Source organism: Ambystoma mexicanum, chromosome 10, assembly GCF_040938575.1.
Source record: "Ambystoma mexicanum isolate Mex_15411 chromosome 10, UKY_AmexF1_1, whole genome shotgun sequence".
NCBI classification, from domain to species: domain Eukaryota; kingdom Metazoa; phylum Chordata; class Amphibia; order Caudata; family Ambystomatidae; genus Ambystoma; species Ambystoma mexicanum.
In genome coordinates this window covers 1,465,033,677-1,465,056,119 of record NC_090932.1, presented here as the reverse complement: position 1 = coordinate 1,465,056,119, position 22,443 = coordinate 1,465,033,677, and the positions used below count along the sequence as shown (strand labels likewise).

Genomic DNA, 22,443 nt, shown 5'->3' with positions numbered 1-22,443 from the left:
CCCCATTCTGGGGACCTGGACCCGATTTTGGCGACAGCCATGCCGCCAATGATGGCATGGCTACCGCCAAAGTCATAATGACGGCCTAAACTCCAAGACATATACTTTTGGTTTGTCCCACAATTAAATTTGAATATGTGAAAGGATATGAAAAATATGTGAGAACTATATGACTGACAAGTTGTGGGTGTCCATTTTTGGACGCAGAATCTTTGGTAACGACTGCTGCATCACATATAGGGCTCAGGGCAAAGAAAATACTTGATTTGTCTCCTGTCTGGTTTAGAGTAGATATTAGCAAAGTGGTTAAGATGAAAGTAGTTTGTTGACTTTTTGATTTCATTAATATATTGTATTTTAAACTTGTAAACCTCAATTTTATTTGTTTCCCTTGATTATGTGATATGTTCCAAATGTGTTTTATGATTATTTAATGTAGTGCATGGGTGCACAACATACGGCCTGCGAGCCAGTTGCGGCCCGCCATGCTGTTTTGTCCGGCCCGCGAGGCACAAACACTTTCCTAATGGAGGGCGGCCCGCAAGCAGCATTGGCCGCCCTCCATTAGGAAAGTCTTTGTTGTCTTCCGGGCCGGACAAAACACTGGCCGTCATTGGCTCAGCACACACGCACCACGTCGCTCCTACGAGCCACGTAGTGAGTGTGTGCTGCACCAATGGAGGGCCAGCACTACGGCTGGCGTGGCCAGTAAGGCTTGATGCCGAAAGGCATTTCAGCCTTGCTGGCCACGCCAGCCGTAGTACCACTCACCTCGCCAGCGTTCCAGCTTACCTGCCTTCCAGCACGTCCGGTAAGTGGTCTGTGTTTGTGTGTCAGGTCTGTTCTGCTGTATGTTTGTGTTGTGTATGTTGAGATGGGAGGGTTGGGGGGGGGTGTCGGATGTGTATGAATGTTTGTTTTGAGTGTTTGTGTTGTGTATGTTGAGATGAGGGGGTGGGGGGGTGTCGGATGTGTATGAATGTTTGTTTTTGAGTGTTTGTGTTGTGTATGTTGAGGTGGGGGGTTTGGGTCTGTATGGGTGCATGCTTGAGTGTGTGGGTGCTGAGTTGGGGGTGGGGGGTTTGGGTCTGTATGGGTGTATGCTTGAGAGTGTGTGTGCTGAGTTGGGGGGTGGGGGGTTTGGGTCTGTATGGGTGCATGCTTGAGAGTGTGTGTGCTGAGTTGGGGGGTTCGGGTCTGTATGGGTGCATGCTTGAGAGTGTGTGTGCTGAGTTGGGGGGTGGGGGGTTTGGGTCTGTATGGGTGCATGCTTGAGTGTGTGTTTGGGGCATAGTGTTTTGTTGGGGGTGGGATCCATGGGGCATAGTGTTTGGTTGGTTGTGAGGTACATGGGCATAGTGTTTGGTTGGGGGTGAGGGAAATGGGGCATAGTGTTTGGTTGGGGGTGAGGGGGCCATGGGGCACAGTGTTTGGTTGGGGTCGGGGGGGGGGCATGGGGCATAGATTTTGGTTGGGGGTGAGGGGGCCATGGGGCATAGTGTTTGGTTGGGGGTGGGGGACATGGGCATGGGGCATAGTGTTTGGTTGGGGGTGAGGGACATGGGGCATAGTGTTTGGTTGGGGGTCAGGGGGGCCATGGGGCATAGTGTTTGGTTGGGGGTGAGGGGCCCATGGGGCATAGTGTTTGGTTGGGGGTGAGGGGGCCATGGGGTATAGTGTTTGGTTGGGGGTGGGAGCCATGGGGCATAGTGTTTGGTTGGGGGTGAGGGGGCCATGGGGCATAGTGTTTGGTTGGGGGTGGGAGCCATGGGGCATAGTGTTTGGTTGGGGGTGAGGGGGCCATGGGGCATAGTGTTTGGTTGGGTGTGGGAGCCATGGGGCATAGTGTTGCACTCCAAGAGTGAACCCAATAATAAAGTTAAAACAGGCACAGTTAGGAGATGTACATCCTTTGCTTTTTTGAGGAAACCTGACTCAACGAAGGCCATACTCTTCTTGGGCAACCCAAACAACGAACTATAGCAGTCCAACATAACGTTATGTCCAATCATAGGTGAATAAAATATATATAATTTAATTAAACAGACAATATACAATAACTAAATCGAAATAAATTATAACAATGGAAAATGTGTAGTACAAAATGTAAGTTTGAAATGCAATAAAAATCGTTACCCCTCAAAAACATTCTTTTTCCATGTGTTTAATACAAATTGGGGGTTGAAAAAGCCTCCTGCCACGCCTACATTGACTTTTCGGCCCACTATAGCCCTCATGTAAGGTACTTTCGGCCCTCTGTCAAAATTAGTTGTGCACCCCTGATGTAGTGTGAAAGACTTGTATTACTAGCCACAAGCACTTCAGAGAAGAATATATATATATATATATATATATATATATATATATATATATATATATATATATATATATATATATATATATATATATATATATATATATATATATATATATATATAGCAGTCTTAATCTTAGTTATAACAGAAACAGGACCAGCACGTTTGGGTATTGGGGTAATTTATGCTTCTCACCTTGAGAGCATCAAATTCCAGTTCTGCAGCTCTCTCTTTAAGGAGAGACCTGAGCTGGCTACGAGTTAAATCACCCATCGTTGTTACATCCCCTAACTTCCATTCTTTCAGTAGGCGGATTTCGTTATACCAACACTTAGGAACTTTACCAACATTAGACATAGAATCTTTCAATGCTATCGTAACATTGGGTTAAAAGGGGTTGATTGGATATTCAAGAACAATTGTATAAAAACGTTGATGAGCTTGCAGGGATAAACTAACGAGCCCCAATTCATATCTTAAAGCATCCCCGGAGCTCTTGAAGGAAAATCCATAATCCTCAAGGAGCTGCCCCCAAGATCTCTGCTCCATTGAGGACTGCTGCATTAATTTTTGACCATTAAATCTGCAGCCATTTATCCAAATGTTTCCCACTGAAATGAAAACACAAACGGAGAAGCCCCCTTAATCTCACAGCCGCCCGCTTAGCCACTGCATTTATGTGACATCACCAACCTCTGCGTTTAGAGAACGCCAAGCCCAGGTATTTATACTCATCCACCACCTCAATGGGTAAAATGTTCAAAACACTGTAAAGAGAGGAACCTTTTATCTATGTTTAAACCTGAGAACCTAAGTACATGGCCCTGTGAAGACTCTAAATGTCCTTTAATGCAAGTGTGCTGCCCCTAGAATAAGAGCTAGCCGTATCTGCGCTACCTGGTTACTGAAAACCAGTAATTCGGGTAACAGTCTAAAAAGTATGGTTTAGAACTGGTCATAAACTATTTTATTCTTGACTTTACCATCATGTGCAAAGGGAATCTTTAAAACGATCTACTTTATACGGGCATGGGAAAGGACTGCTATACATATTTTCCTATTCCCCTATGTCTGTGCTTTGTTGTTCTTGGTATTCTTTTTCAGATTCACTGAATGGGTTTGCAAAAGAAAACAATTGGGACAAGACCTAAACTTGAAATTATTCTGCACCAGTCATTTGCCTAGGTGTGTGTTTTTTTGCCTTACACAGCCACTAATATCAACCAGTTTCAGCGGGATACAAATAATTAATATCACCTTTGTCAGGACGCTAGGTTCAGTCTGTAATCGTGAACTTCCTTACGTTTCTATTCAGTTGCCACAACAATAGTTCGACAGCATGGTATCGTCGTGCTGTGGAGGATGCACGCTCTCTGAGAAATACAATGATACTCTATTAGAAAAAAAATAACTGTGATGGCACAAAGATTTGATGCATTTAAAGTCGCATCATGACAGAGTAAAAGGAGAGGGTAGCTTCTATTGCCAGTATATTTTTCAAACTCACCAGAGTGTTTCTTTCTGGGACATCATCTGTAACATTGTATTTGTCGTGCATAGGGGCATCCCCATTCTATTTGACTATTTCTGGGTCCCCTTCTCCCATGTCCAGTGTAGGAAGTGACTGCACACAGTTACATGGTGATGAAGTAGACTCTCCAAGTAAGGCGCATGCTTGTAGCCACACCGTGGCATGGCTTTCTATTTGTGCATGGACCTAAACTGGTGCAGCATGCTGGTAAGGCATCGTTGAGCGAAAAACTTAGATCTGGTATAGTCTTACCATACGAGCGAATTATGTGTAGCTCTACGCGTTGTGGCTCTTCAGTAATTGTCTGAGCCGTTCTGCTGGCGCTCATATGAACCATGGCTACTAGCGATCATGTGATCCTGCGAGTGCCAAGAAATCTCAGATGCTTGGTGGGAGCCATCTTTAACTGGTGTTATGTTTCATGGCGCTCAGTATCATTCGCCATGGATTATGTTATCCCAAATTTGTACCATGATGAATTCTTTTCGCATTTACAAGGATTGCACTACTCAAAGCGCAACCAGAAAAAAATGAAAAGGCGATAACCCTCTGTGTATCATTTAAATTACTCAACGATTGGTCATGATTTTGAAGTGCTCATATTTTACATTTTAAAATGTCAACAAAAAAGAAAGTTGACCGAGCACACCCGGACCATCCATGCTCAGGATCGCATGGGTGCCGCTCATGTGTTTAGTGCCTGATGTGCACCATTCTTAGATGGTACTATGTTTCAAAGAACTTGCTATTAATTAGCATGTTCTATGCTGTATATGATTCATTCCATGCCTTATTCTTGGGATTTACACAGATTGCAAATCACTGAATCTCTGCGTGTTATTGGACTTGATTAAGAGATGCTGCTTTCTGAGGCCATCTCTATTTCGATTTTTCTGCTGTTCACCATGATGTGGTAACTGCAAGGCTAAAAGTGCTAGACCTATTTCTTTTTAACTGACACTTGAAACGTCTGTACATGGATGGATGGACAATACAGCATGGAGGACACGCTTAGACTATGTCCTGGTCCCTGGTCAGTCTATGTAATGGGTCTATTCAGATGCCCAAATGTTATCCCATGTGTTACTATGTTTCTGACCTTGCATGTACAGGATCACCCCTCTATTCGGGGCATGTACCTAAGTTCTAGGGTTTAAAAATAGATAGACCTTTCCGCTCTTTACAGTGTTTACATAGTATGTTTTGGGCGATGGAGAATAAATACGGTTTTGCCCAACAGGCCAATTGGTTTGTTTTTGTCTAAAATGTTAAAAAGCCATTTAAATGATCCTTTCCGTTAACCAAAAATGAGTATCTTGGTTTTAAGGAGATTCAATTTGAGCCCATGATCCAAAAGGTAATCATAAGAGTACTCTACCCTGCGCTTTTTAACCCACCTGGTGTTATATCTAAAAGCACTGTATTATCAGCGTATAATAAAGTGCTGAATATAACCTCGTTTAAAAGAGGGGGAAACAAACCTTGATAGGCCGCATGATGGTTAAATCAAGGAAATAAGGAAAATAAAAGTGGGGCAAGAGGACAACCCTGTTTTAACCCAACATTAGTTATAAAATCTCTTGAATATTTATAGTTAACACCACATCTAACCCTAGATGAGCTATCCTCATGAAGCAGAGTGATTAATTGGAGGAGCCTCGGTGGGACCCGAATCCTTCTTTACTTTACTTTATTTAATTTATATAGCGTTGCCACTGACCCAGGGGCTTAAGGGCGCTACAACACAAAGATAGACGAACAAGAGATCCTAAAATACAGGGGAGAACCATTTTAATTGATTATTCTGATAAGGCAAGACATTAGTTAAAAAGGAAAGTTTTCAAACTTCATAAAGACCGTAATGACTCGAACTGCATTATTTTGCACAAATTGCAGTCTGTTGACCTCCTTTTTTGGCAAACCAATCAAAAGGCTGCTGCAATAATCTATTCTTGATCCCATCAGGGTTCTTGCTAGTGTTTCCCGACTCACTCTAAAGAGAAACGGACGAGCATGGACCAGTAACTTGATATAATAGGAGGCAGCAGAGACCAGGCTACCTACTTACTTCTGAGCTTTGCCCACAAGAGATTACGATTTACCGAGTCGAAAGTCATTGTCAGGTCCAGGAAAGCAACAAAAAGACTATTCTTCCTCCTTTTAGTATATTTTTCCACAATCCAATTTAATACAAAACAGTGATCGATTGTGGAGAAGCCCCTACGGAAGCCTGCTTGCCGATCCAGGAGGATAACATCATCAAATGCCCACTCTTCCAAAAGCAATGCCAGACAACCAGCAAAGATCTTGTTGGAAGCGTCCAGAAGAGCAATTGGACGATAACATGAGGGTCCAAGGTAATACCTTTTTTAAACAGTGGGGTGCTAACACACAAGTGTTAGCAATCAAGTTGAGAACCTGAAGGAGGACGGGAACCCACCAGTATACCGAAGCACTAAAAACATCTGGTTTCAAACTGTCCTGGCCAGCTGCTTTTCCCTTCTTAAAGGCTTCTAACTTGTGCCTCGATTTCTTCCCTATTAAGAAATGCCTCGCCATAAACCTCCCTTCCACTTGCGGTGCTAACTTGCACCTGTGCATAAAGAATCTCTTTAAAATTTGAGATTCAGCAGTGAGAAGAGATTTGTCCCCTCCCCCAAATCCCCCCCCCCCCAACCTCCAACACCTTCAAAACCTTTTTCATCCATCTTCCAGAATCTTTTTGGATGATTTTCACCAGCAGTCCTATCCAAAAGATCCCTGTGCATTTCAATAAATTAGCTCTTTTTTTTATTTCAAAAGCCTTCAAAAGCCTTCTATAGGCTTTCTTAAGCAGACAGAGCTGATCAGACATAGTGCGCACTCCGAGAAACGCCAGGTAGAGAGCACTTTTAGCCTGTCTGCAATCGGCATGGAACCAGGGTCCATTACCTCTAATAGCACCTGTATCAATGCCGGTATCATATGAGACACAGGGGGAAACATTATGAATATGAGACTATAAAAACATAAAAAGGTTCATCACTTCAAAGTGAGACTGGAGCCCTAAAAGGTTGCTGTAGAAAGCGAGGGATTCCCTGTCTTGAAGCAGGGCTATAATGTTAAAATTCTCAATTTTCCGCATTGGGTGAAGCTTGGTCAAATTTTCGGACATGCAACACTCGGGGGAAGGGGACACTCCCACTGACACTTCAACAGAAGCGGGTTGTGATCACTTTCCGGGCCATCTAACATTTCAAACCCCTTCGCCTTGTGGAAAGAAAAAGAGTTGACCAAACAATAGTCTGTTAAAGATCTCCATTGGACAGCTTTAAGTGAGAGGTTTGGAGGAATATCCCCCACATAGCTACCATTCAGTTCCACAAAGAGGTATTTAGCTATGAATGAGTCAATTAAACGGCCCATCGCCAATTGGCCGCCGGTAATACCTCTCCTTGGAATTCCACATAATTCATCCACCCTTAATATATCTTGTGAGGTTCCTTATTCTGACCTAACTTGGCATTAAAATCTCCAATCAGTATTAAATCATCTTCAACATTTAGCCAGCCCTTGTGAATAAAATATGCCACCTTAAGCATACCAATTTGCTTACATTTGGGAGGGACGTAGATATTTATAACAATATCTGTAACCAAAGGGGGGCATTTTTGGGAAGTGTCACCGCTAGAGAGACTGGGTTATCTGGACACCTTCTGGCAACCAGAGCAGAATATTGCTTCCTCAACGACAACGCTTATTGAGGCCCAAACATGTCTGGGGATGCTAGTGGTCTAGTGCAGAAGGGATGTGACGTGGCAGTTTGGGTTGGACTGGCCTTTTGGGGGTGAGGCCAAGCCTCATTTCAACATGGTCTTTCCCCTTTCTGTAATGGCTTGGCAAGTGAAGAACGATGGTCTGGAGGGTTGCTCCGAGCAATGCCAGAGGTTTACGATTAATTCTAAACCTTCCAGCCATCACCACTTTGTGTTTGTTTTTTTAATTTGGTGACCTCAATATAGAAAACACCACCCAAGGCCCCACAATTTCAATTGGAGTCCACCTTATCTGACCACTCCCTGGTCAGTATACACAACCTTTCTACCCACACCAGGGGTAATCCTCTGGGTCTCATTTTTTCTTTGACGCTCCACTCCTCTGCTTAATCCACTGAACCCTCCTCCCTCCAACCATTTACTTATCCCCTCCATTAAAAGCATCACCCCACCAAAACCCTCCCTCCATTTCCCTCTCATATGGAATTAGTTCTAGGTCTTCCTGCTGCCTGACCGCCACTGCCCACAAATTAGCCTTCCCACCTAACAGCACTCCCTATATGCTGCTTTTTAATGCAGGAATTATTCTTCAATGCTTTGTCCCTAAATCCCGAAGATACTGTGTCCTCACCTCTCCCGACCCCGTTCAAAATCTAACCTTTTCTGCTCCGATCAGCATTTCCTCTGCCCCGCAGGTGGCCTTTTCACATTAAATGCTTTGTCTGTTTCCTCTCTCTGCCTTCTTTACCCAACCAGACAAGTGTTGCAAGAAATCTACATGCAGCTATATGGCCCTCTGCCTACGTGCCCTTAGGCACAGAGTGCATGGTCTTCTGTCACATGAATCGTTGGAGCAGTGTTTCCAATACGGCCTTCGTTGAGGTGTCATTAAGTGGGTGGTTTCCTTACTTGAAATAATGGAATCGGGAGCCATCTCCTTAGTCAACACAATAGTTCGAGCTGCCGTTTGTGGCATGTTGTACTGATAAAACTGGCATGAACACATCAACAGAGCAATAGAAGTGGAGTATTGGCCTGATTTTGAGGGAGTACAATGGGCAGGCACTCCCTTGCCTGTATAACTCTGACATATATGCAATAGGGCCACTTCACTAAAGACCAAACTGACAAAGAGAAATTCCAGGAAGTAAAATGGTTTTGATGGCATCAAGTTAAGTTCAAATTGAAACATAAGGGTGCTAGAACGGACTTTTACTTAGCACTGTGATTTCAAAATATAATAGTTTCATAATTAAAATGACATTTTGTAAGGAACCAAATAGAAGCAACCATTAAAATAAAATATGTCAGTGCCTTACCCGGGGTGCGATGTGCTGTGGATCCGGGTGTATGATGTTCAAGTCTAGCAGCAGCTCCACGAGCACAAACAATGCATCAACGATTACAAGGACCACAATAGCAATCTGTGGGGTCAAGAGCACTCCGTCAGGAATCAGGATTTGCACAAATGCATGCAAGTGTCGCACATGGACTCGTACGTTATGGTTCATTTCAAACTATTCAAGAGACAGTAGCCCAATATTTAACAGACACCAAGGTAAGTAAGTGATGGCGAGATAAAGCACTGGGGCAGTCAGCATTAGAATACAATAGAAGGAAGACACGAACCTTTACCTTCATTAAAGTATCTCCTGGGCTACTTACTACACGCGAATTATATCATATGATTACATCATTTCCTTAAACTTCACATGGCTGCACTGGAAAATGCATATCTGTGGCACCCAAAGGTTTGTAAAATATACTTTGTTCTGTTCAGGGATCACCAGATTTAAATGTAAATGATGTCCCTGTGGAATTAATAGGCTACACTAGAGAAGGCATGCAAGAACAGAGTAAAGAGGTTCACAAATAAGGTGTGATGGCTCACCGTCACACATAAATCAACTGCAAATGAATTGCCCAATTAACGAAAACCTAGTATGCAACATTGGGTGCTAAATGACTTCATTGGTGGCGGATGTTCATCGCAATGACCCCAATGTACCTGGAATTTGTGGCTGGCCATGAGCCATTTGAGGGCTTGCCTGAAGGAGTACGCGGCGGTGAACGGATGAGGGGTCGTGACGGGTTCTTTGGGCTCTTCATGGTGGGCTTCGGGCTCGTGCTGGGCTTCGTGATGCTTTTTTTTCCACCACTTCTTCCGGTGGTCATCGCCCACCGCGGTGAAATGAGCAAGCGTCGTCGACATGATCGTTTATGTTAAGTACACATTAAACTGGAAACCGCATTGCTGAAAAATCAAATTGGTAAATGTGCCAATTAATACCCGTTCCCAAGCATCCCGTCAATTTCAAGGGCGCAATGTTAAGCCTGAAACAGTTAATACATTGGTGGAAGCCATTACAGTGGACACTTTCGAGTGTTGCTTTGTTTTCAGCAAGATACCCTTCTCCCTCACTCAAGAGCCACAGTAGTCCTTGTATGTTTGCACCCATCTATTTTTCACGTCATTACATTACCGAATGCGTCTCTCTGGCACATTTCAGTCATCTTAATGTTGGTTTAAACTCTCCGCTCTTAGTTCTGCATGTTGAATGGCATTCGTCCCTCTTACCTTGCCGCAGGCGACAGCCTCCGCTATCTCGAGTGTCCTGACTGGACTGCCGCAGCTACTGTAATGTCATCTTAGCCAGGCGTGGCTTGCCAGGCCTTCACTCCTTCATTGTTTTGTGGTAAACAAAAGGCCCATTCCCCCTCATGCATTTGCACCATGCCTAGAATTGCTCCACTCTGAGCTCCTTACAAAACATGTTGTTACAAAACAGCCAGTTAAGACACACACGGTTTGCACTGGATGGTGTCAGTCGTTAAATGGAAACAACCGTCACCATGAAGCGTAGCAAGGACTTCCTCATTGCTATGGTCTTCATCAGATTGCCAAACTCTGCTGGGCAGGGTGAGAGAGACAGCCTTGCAAGCATACACAACATAGGTGGGGACAGGGACGTCATGTAGGGGTCGCCAGTGGTCACAACTCCGACCTCTGAGGTCTCCCTAGCGACGTCCATCTTAAAAAAAAAACATTCTTTTTTTTTGGTAATGCAAACTCTTGGGCTGCGGCCAGCACCATGTGGCTCTTTACTTCTGGAGTGGCTGGCTTTCTTGTTCAGGCCCCTTTTAAAAAAAAGAAGAACATTAAGAACAGGAGTGCCACAAGTCTAACACTTTCAGCACTGACCCTATATAAGAAAGAATAGGAATACCAAATAATGTGTCTTTCTGGAATTCTATACAATAATTGCTAGACTCATTAAAGGTTTATTTCAGGCACAATTCAGGGGGTGAGTCACTGACTTAGTCTGTTCTTAAATGCCTCAACTCAGTCTTTCATCCTTCCGAGGACGATAAATGAGTACCAACACAGGTTGGGTGATATTGGGTGTATATTTTTTTCTATATAAAGCGCTTAAGCATAAGTGCTATATAATAACACATCTATCATTTGGTCATGGACGTCTGCTTGCATTCACAGTAATTTAGTAATATTGGCTATATACACTGATCTTAACAATGCATATGGCGATCCATTCTTGTATGAATGTACATCACATTATAATGATATGTAACTATATTTTTCGTAGTGTACAATGATATGTGATGCCACTTCTTGTTTTGTCAATGGGTGAAAGGTCGTGTTCCATCACTTCCAGCGATATCACTTCAGGGTGGGGTCAACTGACATCACTTCCTGTGATGTCGTCATCAGGGTGTCAAGGGTCGTGTGATGTCACTTCCGCTACCCCTGGCATTTTGGTGAAATGACGTCCCTGGGTGGGGAGGGCGCGTCAGCTTCTGTATCCTTGGTCAAGCTGAATGCTCTTGTGCGCGAGTTGGTTGCAGAGATCACGTGCCAAGTCATACGTACACATTTACCTGGCTCCATCCTCAGCCGGCTTCAGTTCTAGTCATCTGATCTGTTCATTTGGTAAAAGTGTTGTGCAAGGCCAATGCTTACTGACACAAACTGCATGAATAATCAAGACTATGCATTTTTGTTCAAGCGTCTTTATTGTCAATACTTAACAATGGGTTACTTGAAATTCCTGAGTTACCACACTAGTTTTAAACACATGTTACAGAGTAAAAAAGTTTTCAAGTGAAATATTTGCAACATATTTGACCCCAAACACTACCTTTGATAGACCTCAGTATATTCTGGATAGTAATGAATTGTATTGTGTGATTTTGGCCCAATTTTTAATTGGTGCTTGGACGAATTTTATGCCCCCGTCCACGCTGCCCTAGACTGTAGGTGGACTTGGCTAGGGGGCGTTTCTGGCTGGTTTCTTAAGCTTCTGTGGGCTCCCTCCACTCTAACCCAGAATTCACTAACCCCCACCAAGGTTAGCGTGAATTCTATAGCTTAGTAACACTTGCTGTCTAAACTAGTCTCCCTGTGTTCGAAGGTCCAAAGGCCAAGGCCTTCCCTGAATCCCTCCAAGGCACCCTAAAAAGGTAACCTAACCAACCCACAAATATGGTCTTATTAGGATTCTAAGTATTTCTTATATATTCTCAGACATTCAGTCTTTTTCTCGCTCACACCTTTGGCTCTTTTCCTTGATCTAGCCTCCCTACTCGGGACTCTCCCTTTACTCTGACACTACACCAATTCTCTGTGTCTCCTCGAGCAACACCACCTCTCAACTCACTCCTCTAACTGTTGGTGTTCCATAATGCTCCTACTTTGGGTTCTCGTAGCAACTCTTTGCAGACGACACCCAAATCTTCTCTTTTCCTAAACTCTCCTCTGATCTCTAGCAACATTTCTAACTGTGTCTCTGCCATTAAATATTGGATTGTCTTGCACTCTGATATTAAACTCTACCAGAACAGAGGTGCACATCTTCCCTGCCAAATACTCCCTTCTCATCTCTTCCCCTGCCTGTCCAGTTCCCACGAGACACACTCCCCTACTTTTCTTCAGCTAGAAACCTCTGCGTCATCTATGACCCTTCTCACACCACCTCTACCTTCATCTACAAAACTTCAATGGCAGCTCACTTCAACCTCCTAAATATTGAGCATTCTCTCTCACCATCTTCTACTCTTCTCTCCTTGTTCTACATGCAGCCTTTTTACTCCCTTCCCCTTTCTCTCTCATGTCTCCTCTTTTTCTTGCTCTCCTCCCACATTTTTCCTCTTCCATTCCTCTGGTCTTGTCACACACCCCTTGTTATCACTTCCCTCCTCCAACAACTACTTCATGCTGCCTTCAACCTCCCCCTGTACAACTCCCCATTTCTCTCTCCTCTGTCTCTTTCACACTCATTCTCTCTTCCCGCACCATTACTATCTCCTTCACCATCTATACTTACACTACCCCTCTACATCGTACCCTGCTACCACTCACTCGCACAATCACAAACACTATTTCTAATGGGAACTACTCTCTCTCACGCACACAATACCTCACTTGAACCTTCCTCCAACTCCTTCACAGAGTTCCTCATTCCTTATTCAGGTCTCTCAGTCCACCTCCACACCTTCTAAAACTCGCCTGAACACCATCCACTCTTCTCTCAATCCTCTGCGTCTTTTATGCCTGGGATACCCTTCTTTTGGCCTAACACCCTGCAATCCTCGATTGGTTCCATGTCTCAGCTGACACTATGGGCCAATCTATGTCTGCACTTTTTCCCTGGGTTGAATCTGTACACGGGAAGCCACATTTTCAAGTGTCAGAGTTGGGCAGAAGACTGTGGAAGAAACATGATCCCTTGGAAGGGGTTGAGTGGATGAATGGAGAGCAAGGGGTTGGGTGCATGGGGAGGGTTCTACACATTGGTGGGTAGCTGGTAGGTCTTGGTGGCCAACCACAGTTGTCTGGAGTAAACTTCCGAACACGCAATGGATCATTTTTGAATCCGTGAAGCTCAAAAATTGATGTTAAAACCAGGCTTAGTAGTGATCTCCCTCACCAAACAGCACTTCTTTAGCTCTGTGAAATGTTGGTAGTTGTGGAAATTGGGCACAGAAAAGGAGTAAGACTTCTGTCTGCCGTTCCCACTCCACCTGTCAAATTCAAATTGCTTTCTGCCCGTAAATCTTTTATCATGGGGGTGAAAAACCATTGGATTTCTAGGGTGTACACCTTCCTTTGGCTCTTGCTAAAAGCAGGCATATTTCATACGAAACCATGGTAAATGCCTACCGCATTCGTATATTGGAATATTTCAGACTTTCCGCAGAACAAAGTGCAAAAAAATCTAAGTGGGCCTCGATTTGCCAGGTTTCACATGCATTTTCTGCACTTCTTAGTGCAACACACAAAAACTGCATGGAAGAGACTGCAGTGTGCACACTTAGCTGGTCCTCCATGCAATTTAGACTGTAAAATGATCCCTTCAGTGTGCTTCGGTGAGCATGAGCAAGGATATGATATGGCATTTATAACACGCCTATACACAAGTGTTTCAAGGCGCGAGAGGAGAAAATGTTACTTGTAATCCTAGTTCTTTATCATGTGCATCTTCATTGAATTCATGAACTCGAAATAGCTCCATAAACAGTGATATCTCAGTGCACTTTTCAAAATTAAACTATGAACATATTTTACATTTGTACCCATCAAAAGTATACATCATGTTCCCCAAATTGCTTTTAGCCTTCATGAAAAGCCTCTATAAAAAGCATATTTATGCTTTCATACTGGACCCATTTTGACTGTATCCATAGGAAATGTTAAACAAGGAAACGGGAAGGCAGACAAGCTGCTCTGGTAGCCCCAACATGTTGTGTAGGGGCAGTCGAGCTTCAGGCAATTGTTTCCACACTAGGAGTGAGTTCTGTGCATTGTGCAGCCTCTCCATCTGTCCGCGTTTCTTCGACCTCTGTGGCGTTCCTCATCACCCCCATCTATTCTAACTGTTACTCTATCACCTATACTTTCTCTCTCACGAAGACTGGAAGAAAAACGTTTAAAAAAGATCTCAGCCTCTAATCCTGGCCGACCTACTACTGACTACCTATGTCAGTGCTACTTACAGACAGACTATCACTGCTATCCTCTTCTCTGTCCCTTCTCCATATCTATGGACCTCCCATTGGATCTCTACCCTCCCCCCTTTTTCCTCTTCACCCATTAATGGCGGCACTAGATGGGAAGTACTTTTGGCGCACTTCCCATCCTCTAGGTGCATCATTAACCACTACCACAATGGCACCGTCATGGTGCAGGGTCCTCAAACCAATCTTTTTCTCTTTGACTGGCACCTGCCGGCCCTCATCAACTTCCTACCCACTCCTGCAACTCCTCTTTCCTCACTCTCTCTGCACCCCGTCACCGCCTCCATCGGCTGTACCACCTACCTGTATCCCTCTGTGGAAAACCTTCAAAGGTGGTGACTGGCTGCACTTTGCCACTCTAAACACTTGCTCTGTCAAACATTCTGCTGACATCTGCCTCCTTCTAGAAGACTTTGATCTTGATGTCCTCACTCTCACCAAGACGTGGTTCAATGTCAGCTCAGTCACTGCTTTTGACTCCCTTCTCCCCAACTGCTACAAGATCCTCTCCAAGCCTCGGCCCAACCGACCTGGTGGTGGAGTAACCCTGACTTCCGTGAGTGGGTCCTTACCTCTCTCATACCCACCCAGCTCTATTCCTCCTTTGAAAGCCTTGCCTACAAGCTTGGCATCTCCCCGACTCTCTCACCAATGTCACTATCTACAGGCCTCCTGGCCAGTCTCTGTATACCTCATGGAATGGGCTGACTTCACCTCCTCTGTTCTGACCTCTACCTCTAAATTACTCCTCCTTGGAGACTTCAACATCACCTTGACTCTGTTGCTCCAGCCTCTTTACTCGTCTGGGATCTCTGCACCTCTCTCCCCCTTACTATTGTCCCCTCCGGCCGTACCCATTCTGCTGGACACACTCTTGATGCCTTCATCCCACCGATCTCCAGCTCTCCAAACTTCTCACTACTACTCTCTCCTGGTCTGACCACCCTCTCCTATCTTCTCATCTCGGACCTCTTGGCCACCTCACTGAGCCTCCACGCAGTCATCCCACCGATGAAGCAAGTGTCAGCTGTTGCGTTTGCCTCCACCTTCATCCCTCCCCCCTCTTGACTCTCCCACTGACTCTGTCCTTGCCAATCTTCATCTTGCTATCACCAATACTCTTGACATTCTTGCCCCTGTCATGAGGATCCGCCTGAAATCTTCCTCCAAGTGTAACAGCTGTTACGACAGCGATCTAGCTCTGAAACGCAAGTGCAGAGTTGCTGAACGGAAGTGGCAGACATCAGGCTCATCCTCTGACAAACTGGCCTGCCGCCTATTCCAAAGGCAATACCGTACCTCCATCCACTGAAGGAAGAGGGCCCACATCTCAGGAGCCTCTAACAACACAGCTGCAAGGAATTAGCCAATCCCTCTGCAGTCTCCACCTCGCATTTTCCCTCTTGGGCCCTCTGTACTGCGTTGGCCTCCCATTTCACCTCTAAAACTGAGGACATTTTGACTTCTCTCTCACCTTCTCCCATTCCTCACCCTGTCCCCCTGCCTCAGTTGGTCTCTCTTCCACCCCCACCCACTCTCTCCTCCTTCTCACCTGTCACGTAGGATGAGATCTCTTCAGGAGTGCGCTCTATGAAAGTCTCATCCAAACAGGTTTCCCCCTGTTCCTCTAGAACCTTGAAGGACAACATCTCCTCCCTTGCGAACTTCTGCAACCACTCCTTAATATCTGGCTCTTTCCTTTATTCTCTCAAGCACTCCCTTGTGCACCCACCCCAAAAAAAGCCCTCAGCTGACCCCTCGAGTCTGGCCAACTACCGCCCTATCTCTACTACAACCTTCCTTAGGAAACTTCTGGAGAAGTTGTTCTTCCCCTAACTGACCCAACACACTAAAATCGTTGGTTGTCTATACGACCAATCTGGATTCCGAGCATCCAGAGGCACAGAAACTGCTCTCCTGAACACCTGTGAAGAACTGCTTGCAAAATTTGACTAACTCTCTTGCTGTTCTCATTCTCCTTGACCTCTCTTCCACCTTTGACAGTGAACCATTCCAACGTCATAACGCGATTCTGAGATACTCTTGGTATCTCAGACCGGTCACTGGACTGGTTGACCTCCTTCCTCACTGACTGCCCCTCCCAGGTTCTACTGGGTTACTTCTCCACCACCACTCTCTCTCTACATGTGGTGTTCCCCAGAGCTCTATCCTCTCGCCCTGGCTCTTCAATATCTACCTTGCACCTCTTGCTCACCTAATCTCCACCTTCTTGCGTCATTTCCAGTGTTTTGCAGACGACACACAGCTCTTCTTCAAGATCCCCTCCCCTTCCTCTTTCTCTCCCTACCCCATCATCATCCCGGACTGCCTGTCTGGTATCCAGTCCCTCTGCACCTCCAACAATCTCTGTCTTTATGCCAGTAAGACTGAGATTCTTCCTATCGGGACTCCTACTCAGTTTCCCTCCTGCACTCTGGCCACCCTCTATGGGCTCCCCACTTCTCCTTCAGGTGCATCCAGAAACGTTGTTGTCATCTTAGATTCCTCTCTCTTTCACTCCTCACATTCCGGACCTTGCCAAGAAGGCCCACTTTCAACTTCACCACCTTCAAGGCACTCTCCTTTTGCTCACCTTACCCCAGAAACTCAATATCACTATTCTCTCCAGGCTGGATTATTGCAACAGCCTCTTTCTCAACCCATCTCTTTCTTCACTCTGGCCTTTTCAACTAATCCAGAATTGGGCTGCAAGACTTATACTTGGCCTCAAGCCTAGGGATTGTATCTTTCCAGCCCTACAATTGCTCCATTGGCTCCTGGGGGCTGCAAGGATCGAATTCAAGAGCCTTTGTACCATCCATAAGGCTGTCTGGGGCCTGGGACCATGCTATCTGCAACTCTCTTTCACTAAATACTCTCCCTCCAGACCCCTTCAATCTTCTTGCTCCAATTCTCTGCTGGTCAAATGCTTTTCCAAGCAGAAAGCTGGGGTCAGATCTATCTCATCGACTGGGTTATAGGTCAACGGATTGAAAACATAGGATCGAATGCCAAAAGGGTCGAATCAAAAGGACCTAAAACCAAAAGGGTCGAAATTTTTCATTTTTTTTTTTTTGTAAAGTTTTTTTTTTGGGGCGTACCCCCCCAAACTCCCGTTTTTTTGGTAAAAACCACATTTTTTTAAAAACGAAAACCCCAAAAAATATATAAAAAAAAAAAAAATTGACACTTTGGTTTTAGGTCAAATTGCGTCGAGCCTTTGGCATTCGATCCTTTGGTATTCGATCCTTTAACTGGACACCCATCGGGTGGCTACCGCCTCTGGAACAGTCTCCCTTTTCTTCTCTGTCATGAACCAGATCACCTCAAGTTCCGCAAGCAACTCAATAACTTTCGCTTCTCCACCTCTCTGTCCCTCCCGTGCTAACCATCCCCACAGATTGGCAGACCGGTACCTCAAGAGCCCAATATGGCCCTGGCCTTTGCTCATTCACCACCAGCTTCCACCCCCACCCTCGCCCTGAACTACCCTGTGGCCTACACCTGCCAGGTGGATTTCTCAGCCCTACAATCCCTTGATGGGTGTTGACTCCCCCTCAGCTTGCAATGCATGGAAAGCCCCTGCCCATGCTCTTACCTGGTGCCTCCCCAACAGGCATCTCTGGCAATCTGGCAGCCATTTAGAACTTACTTCCCCCAACCCCTTCTGGTGACCTCTAGCACTTACCCCGCCTCCCACCCCTTTCCTTTGCACTTGCACGTTCTGAATGTCACAAGGCCTAGTAGGACCGCTGTGGTCTGTTTTTTCTTATTTATTCATTGTCATTTCCTTCCATTGTTTATTTTCTGCCTTGTCCCCTGCCCTTTGCCTTGTGGCGCTCTGAAACACTGTCTTGTTGTTTAAGCGCCATATAAATAACCCATACATAAAGAAAGAAAGGGTCTACAAGCACACCTCGTGCTTTTTGTTTGACTGAAAACGAGATGTATATTTTTTTTAAGTGAACTTTACTAGATGTCGCTTGTGTGCTGCTGCACGTTAAGATTATTTTTTAAAAGCAGAACAATCCTTTCCTCCTATTTTTCTCCTCAGTATTGGTGTCCTTCATTCTTCCTTCGGTGGGAATGCTCTCATTGTTTGACAACGTGCCACCCGTTGATGGAAAAAACCTCCAAAAGAGATTACCATGCTGTCTGCATGATTTGTTTCTCGGGTTGAAATAGCACAGATGAGTGACCCATTCGTAAATGAAATACTACCTCTGAATGACAGGAACGTCCGACCTAGCCTAGGATTATCAATCCCACCTGCCTACGGGATTTTGTTTCTAAGGTGCACGGGTATTCATGGAGGTTCTTTGTAAACAGCAACCTTGACCCTTGGACATATCCTCAAACACGGAGGGACATTTTTGAAGGCGCCGATTAGCCATTTATTGTCAGTGGTCCGAGGCTTGGTCTGTACATTTTAAAAATGAGCAACTTGCTTGTCTTGTCAACAGACGCCATTCTGATTAGTTTGAGGTACGTGATTATTTTACCAAGCTACTGCCAAGGTGGCCTGTGGATTTGTTTCAGGGTCCAGTGGTCCCTGCGCTGAAAACATATGACAAGGGCATAGGACAGGTCACCAGGGCTGCACAATACACTAGGCAGGGGCAGAGGTGTCACAGAGGGTTGCAATATTACCCCCTAAAACCATATAAAGCCTCCGCACCCCTCTGGGCCTGTGACTACCTGAAAAGAGAAACACTTGTTTCGTTTGTGCAACCATATTGCACCCACCCCATGACCTTGCATAGGGTTTGTATGAGCCCAATTGGGCTGCACTGCTTCTGCAGCAGTGTCCAGCTTTGGCACGGGCAAAATGCCTTCTGCGCATGGCCAAATGTTAGGGTTTTAAAGTGTGAGTATTTATGCCCTATTTGTCGAAGTTGTCCACACATGCCCAGTGCATTTATATTTATTTATTTATTTGCATTTGTATATAGCGTACTTACAGCCCAGAGGCATCGAGGCGCCGTTACATGAGATTTGTAGGAATTTTGAATTAGTGGTGACATGTGACCAAAGTGGTCTCTTAGGTACAGGTACATTGATAGTGGGCAACTTCATTGGTGACAGGTGAAGTACGCAGTTAAAAATATCATTAGATTGCACATAGCAGAACTGGTATTATATTATGCATAGCAGTCCTTATTACAACAATAATAGCGGACTCATACAATTTAAACAAAGAGCTTAGTTTTGATTGCTTTCAGAATGCTTGGTGGGACTCTATCGTTCTTAGGTGAGTGGGAAGGGCATTCCAGTGGTAGGCGGCCATCGTGGGAAAGCTAGAGCCACCGGCGCAGACTTTCCTTGTCTTGGGGGTGCGAATCATGTTAGAGTAACATTTTCTCAGAGGTCTGGTGGAAGTGTGTTTAGTGATTCTTTGAGCTAGGTATGGGGGGTGCAAGATCATGGAGGCATTTATGTGTGAGGGCGAGAGTTTTAAAAACAATTCTCTCTTTGACAAGAAGCCAATGGGCCTGACTTCTCACTTCCGAAATGTGGTCTTTCCTTGATGTTCCTGTGGCGGGCCTAAGGGTGTTGTTCTGGACTATTTGGAGCTTAGTCAGGTTATTACAAGAGGTCCCCACGAGGAGGGCATTGCAATAGTCCAGCCTAGATCCAATTATTGTCCTGGCGGTAGTAAGGCAGTTCTGGTGAGATAAGCAAGGTCTAGCAGCGTTAAGAACCTGAGGAGGCAATGGCGTTAACCTGCCTGTTCATGGTCAGATCAGAGTCTAGGTAAACTCCAAGTGTCTTGACATTGTATGAAACCTTGATGGGAATATTGTCGATAGGGAAGGAGAAGTACTGCTGGTCGAGATTGCCCAACGTAGTGGGTGAGCTGAGTAATAGGAGTTCAGTTTTCTCACTATTAAGGCATAGCCAATTATCAGCCATCCAAGATTGAATAGTAGAGTATATGTTGGTGAGAGTAATCATATCTTCCTGGTAGTTGCCAGTGAGTGGGATCAGCACCTTTGTGTCATCCGCATAGTTGGCATACGAGATGCCCAGGGAGTCGAGGATGCTGAATAGAGGCCTTGTGAAGAGGTTGTAGAGAGTGGGTGCAATGCAGGAGCCTTGTGGGACTCCACATCTGATGTGGCTAGGGGTGGCACAGGCTGCGTCAGAAAATACTTTGATGGCCCTTTCTTGAAGGAAGGATGTGATCCAAGCACATGCTTTGGAGGAGAAGTTTGCCGCTGAAGCAAGATGGCTGCAGAGAGTGTTATGGTCAACCAAATCGAAGGCTGCGGATAAATCAAAGAGCAAGAAGAGCGCAGGTCTGCCTGAGTCTCCGAGATCGTCCATTTGATTTTTTAGGTATAGGAGGGCTGTTTCGGTGCCAAGTCGTGGGCGGAAGCCAGACTGAGGCAGGCCAAGGAGACTGTTTTCTTCCTGGAATTTCCGGACCTGCAGGTAGGGTGCGTTGTCTAGAATCTTTAGTAGGAAGGGGACGGTGGTGATGGGCCTATAGTTCCCTGGAACGGTTGGGATGAGAGAGGGTTTTTTAAGAAGCGGGCGTACCCAGGCTTCCTTAAGTCCAGTAGGGACGTGGCCAGATTGGAAGGAGGAGTTAATGAAAGCAGTTAAGAAAAGGGCGAGGATGGTAGCTGAGTCTTTGATCAGTTGGGCCAGGCAGGCATCACCCTTACAATTGGAAGGTTTGATGGATTTGAGCAGCGTTATAACTTCTGTTTCAGTCATGTCTTTAAAGTCAAATGGTGCGGCAGGGTTGGATTTGGTTTCAGAGGGCACATTGCAGCGCATGTTGGTTATGAGGAGGCTGAGGGCTTTCTGATGTCCCCAGATTTTAGTTTGCAGAGTATTCAGTTTGTCTAGCATAGCGGACTGAATGCGATTACACCAGCTTTCATCCTTAAGGAGAGTGTGGGGGGTTTCTCCAGCTCTCTGAAAATGGTGAAGATTTCTTTGGACCCTGATTTGGCATCATTGATACTTGCGTTGAATGATAAGGCTTTGGCCTGGACTATGTTAGCTTTATACGTTTTGGAGATGGCTTTGAAGGCACTTCTAGTGACTTCAGATGGGTTAGCTTTCCAGGCAGAGGGTGCTAGCCTTTTTTTGGAGCGTAGGTCAAGCAGCTCCTTAGAGAACCATGCGTTGGAATGTTTGACATTTTTGGCTTTCTTTAGGGAAAGGGGGGCAACAGCGTCCACAGCTTAGGTGACAATGTGTTTGAAAGTACTAGCCAGGATTTCGGGGTTGTTGGAGAAGGGAGCCTGCAGGGTGGGCACCGTTCGGAAAGGGTGCAATATTTTTATGCTGTCAATTGACGTGAACGTCTCGCTAGAGCCTCAGGACAAGGGGTAGCTGCTTAGAGGGCCCTTTTTTGGTAATGAGGTTAAATTGAATGTAGTGGTGGTCAGACCAAGGGATAGGAGTGTTGGCGGTTATTTGGATAGTGCAATTATGCTGACTGATCCAGTCCAGAGTGCACCCTTTGATGTGGGTCGGTTCATGAATAGTTTGAGAGAATCCCAGTGTGCAGAGGGCTTTATTCAAGGTATAGGCATGGGAGTCCTTAGGGTCATTGAGGCCTAGATTCATGTCGCCCAAGAGCAGGACTTGTATCTGTTTTTTCATAAAGCACATACCTAGCAGCGAGGCCATAGGGCGGTGAAAACCTTTAGTGTTCAGATGGGTGGTTGCTTGGCTATTTTGATGTAACTTTCATATAAACACATGGGCACTGAAAATAAGGCACACACCGTTCTCGCATACATACATGCATATTTAGCCGTTTCTATGATATACACACTGTTATTCCCCA

General features: G+C 45.3%; 1 protein-coding gene across 5 annotated transcripts in view; it reads right to left on the bottom strand.

Annotated features, from left to right (window-relative positions):
- The window catches only part of HVCN1 (hydrogen voltage gated channel 1), a 764,389-nt gene that overhangs the window by 114,142 nt on the left and 627,804 nt on the right, over positions 1-22,443 (bottom strand). For 4 of the 5 annotated variants that reach the window (XM_069619541.1, XM_069619539.1, XM_069619543.1 and 1 more), the window contains 2 exons: positions 9,610-9,855; positions 8,921-9,025 (listed from right to left, as the gene is read on the bottom strand). In XM_069619541.1, coding sequence (XP_069475642.1) covers positions 8,921-9,025; positions 9,610-9,813 — 309 coding nt within the window. In that variant the 5' untranslated portion in view covers positions 9,814-9,855. Of the gene's footprint in view, positions 1-8,920; positions 9,026-9,609; positions 9,856-10,179; positions 10,272-22,443 lie in introns of those variants that run through there. The other variant, XM_069619542.1, reaches the window with a different exon arrangement.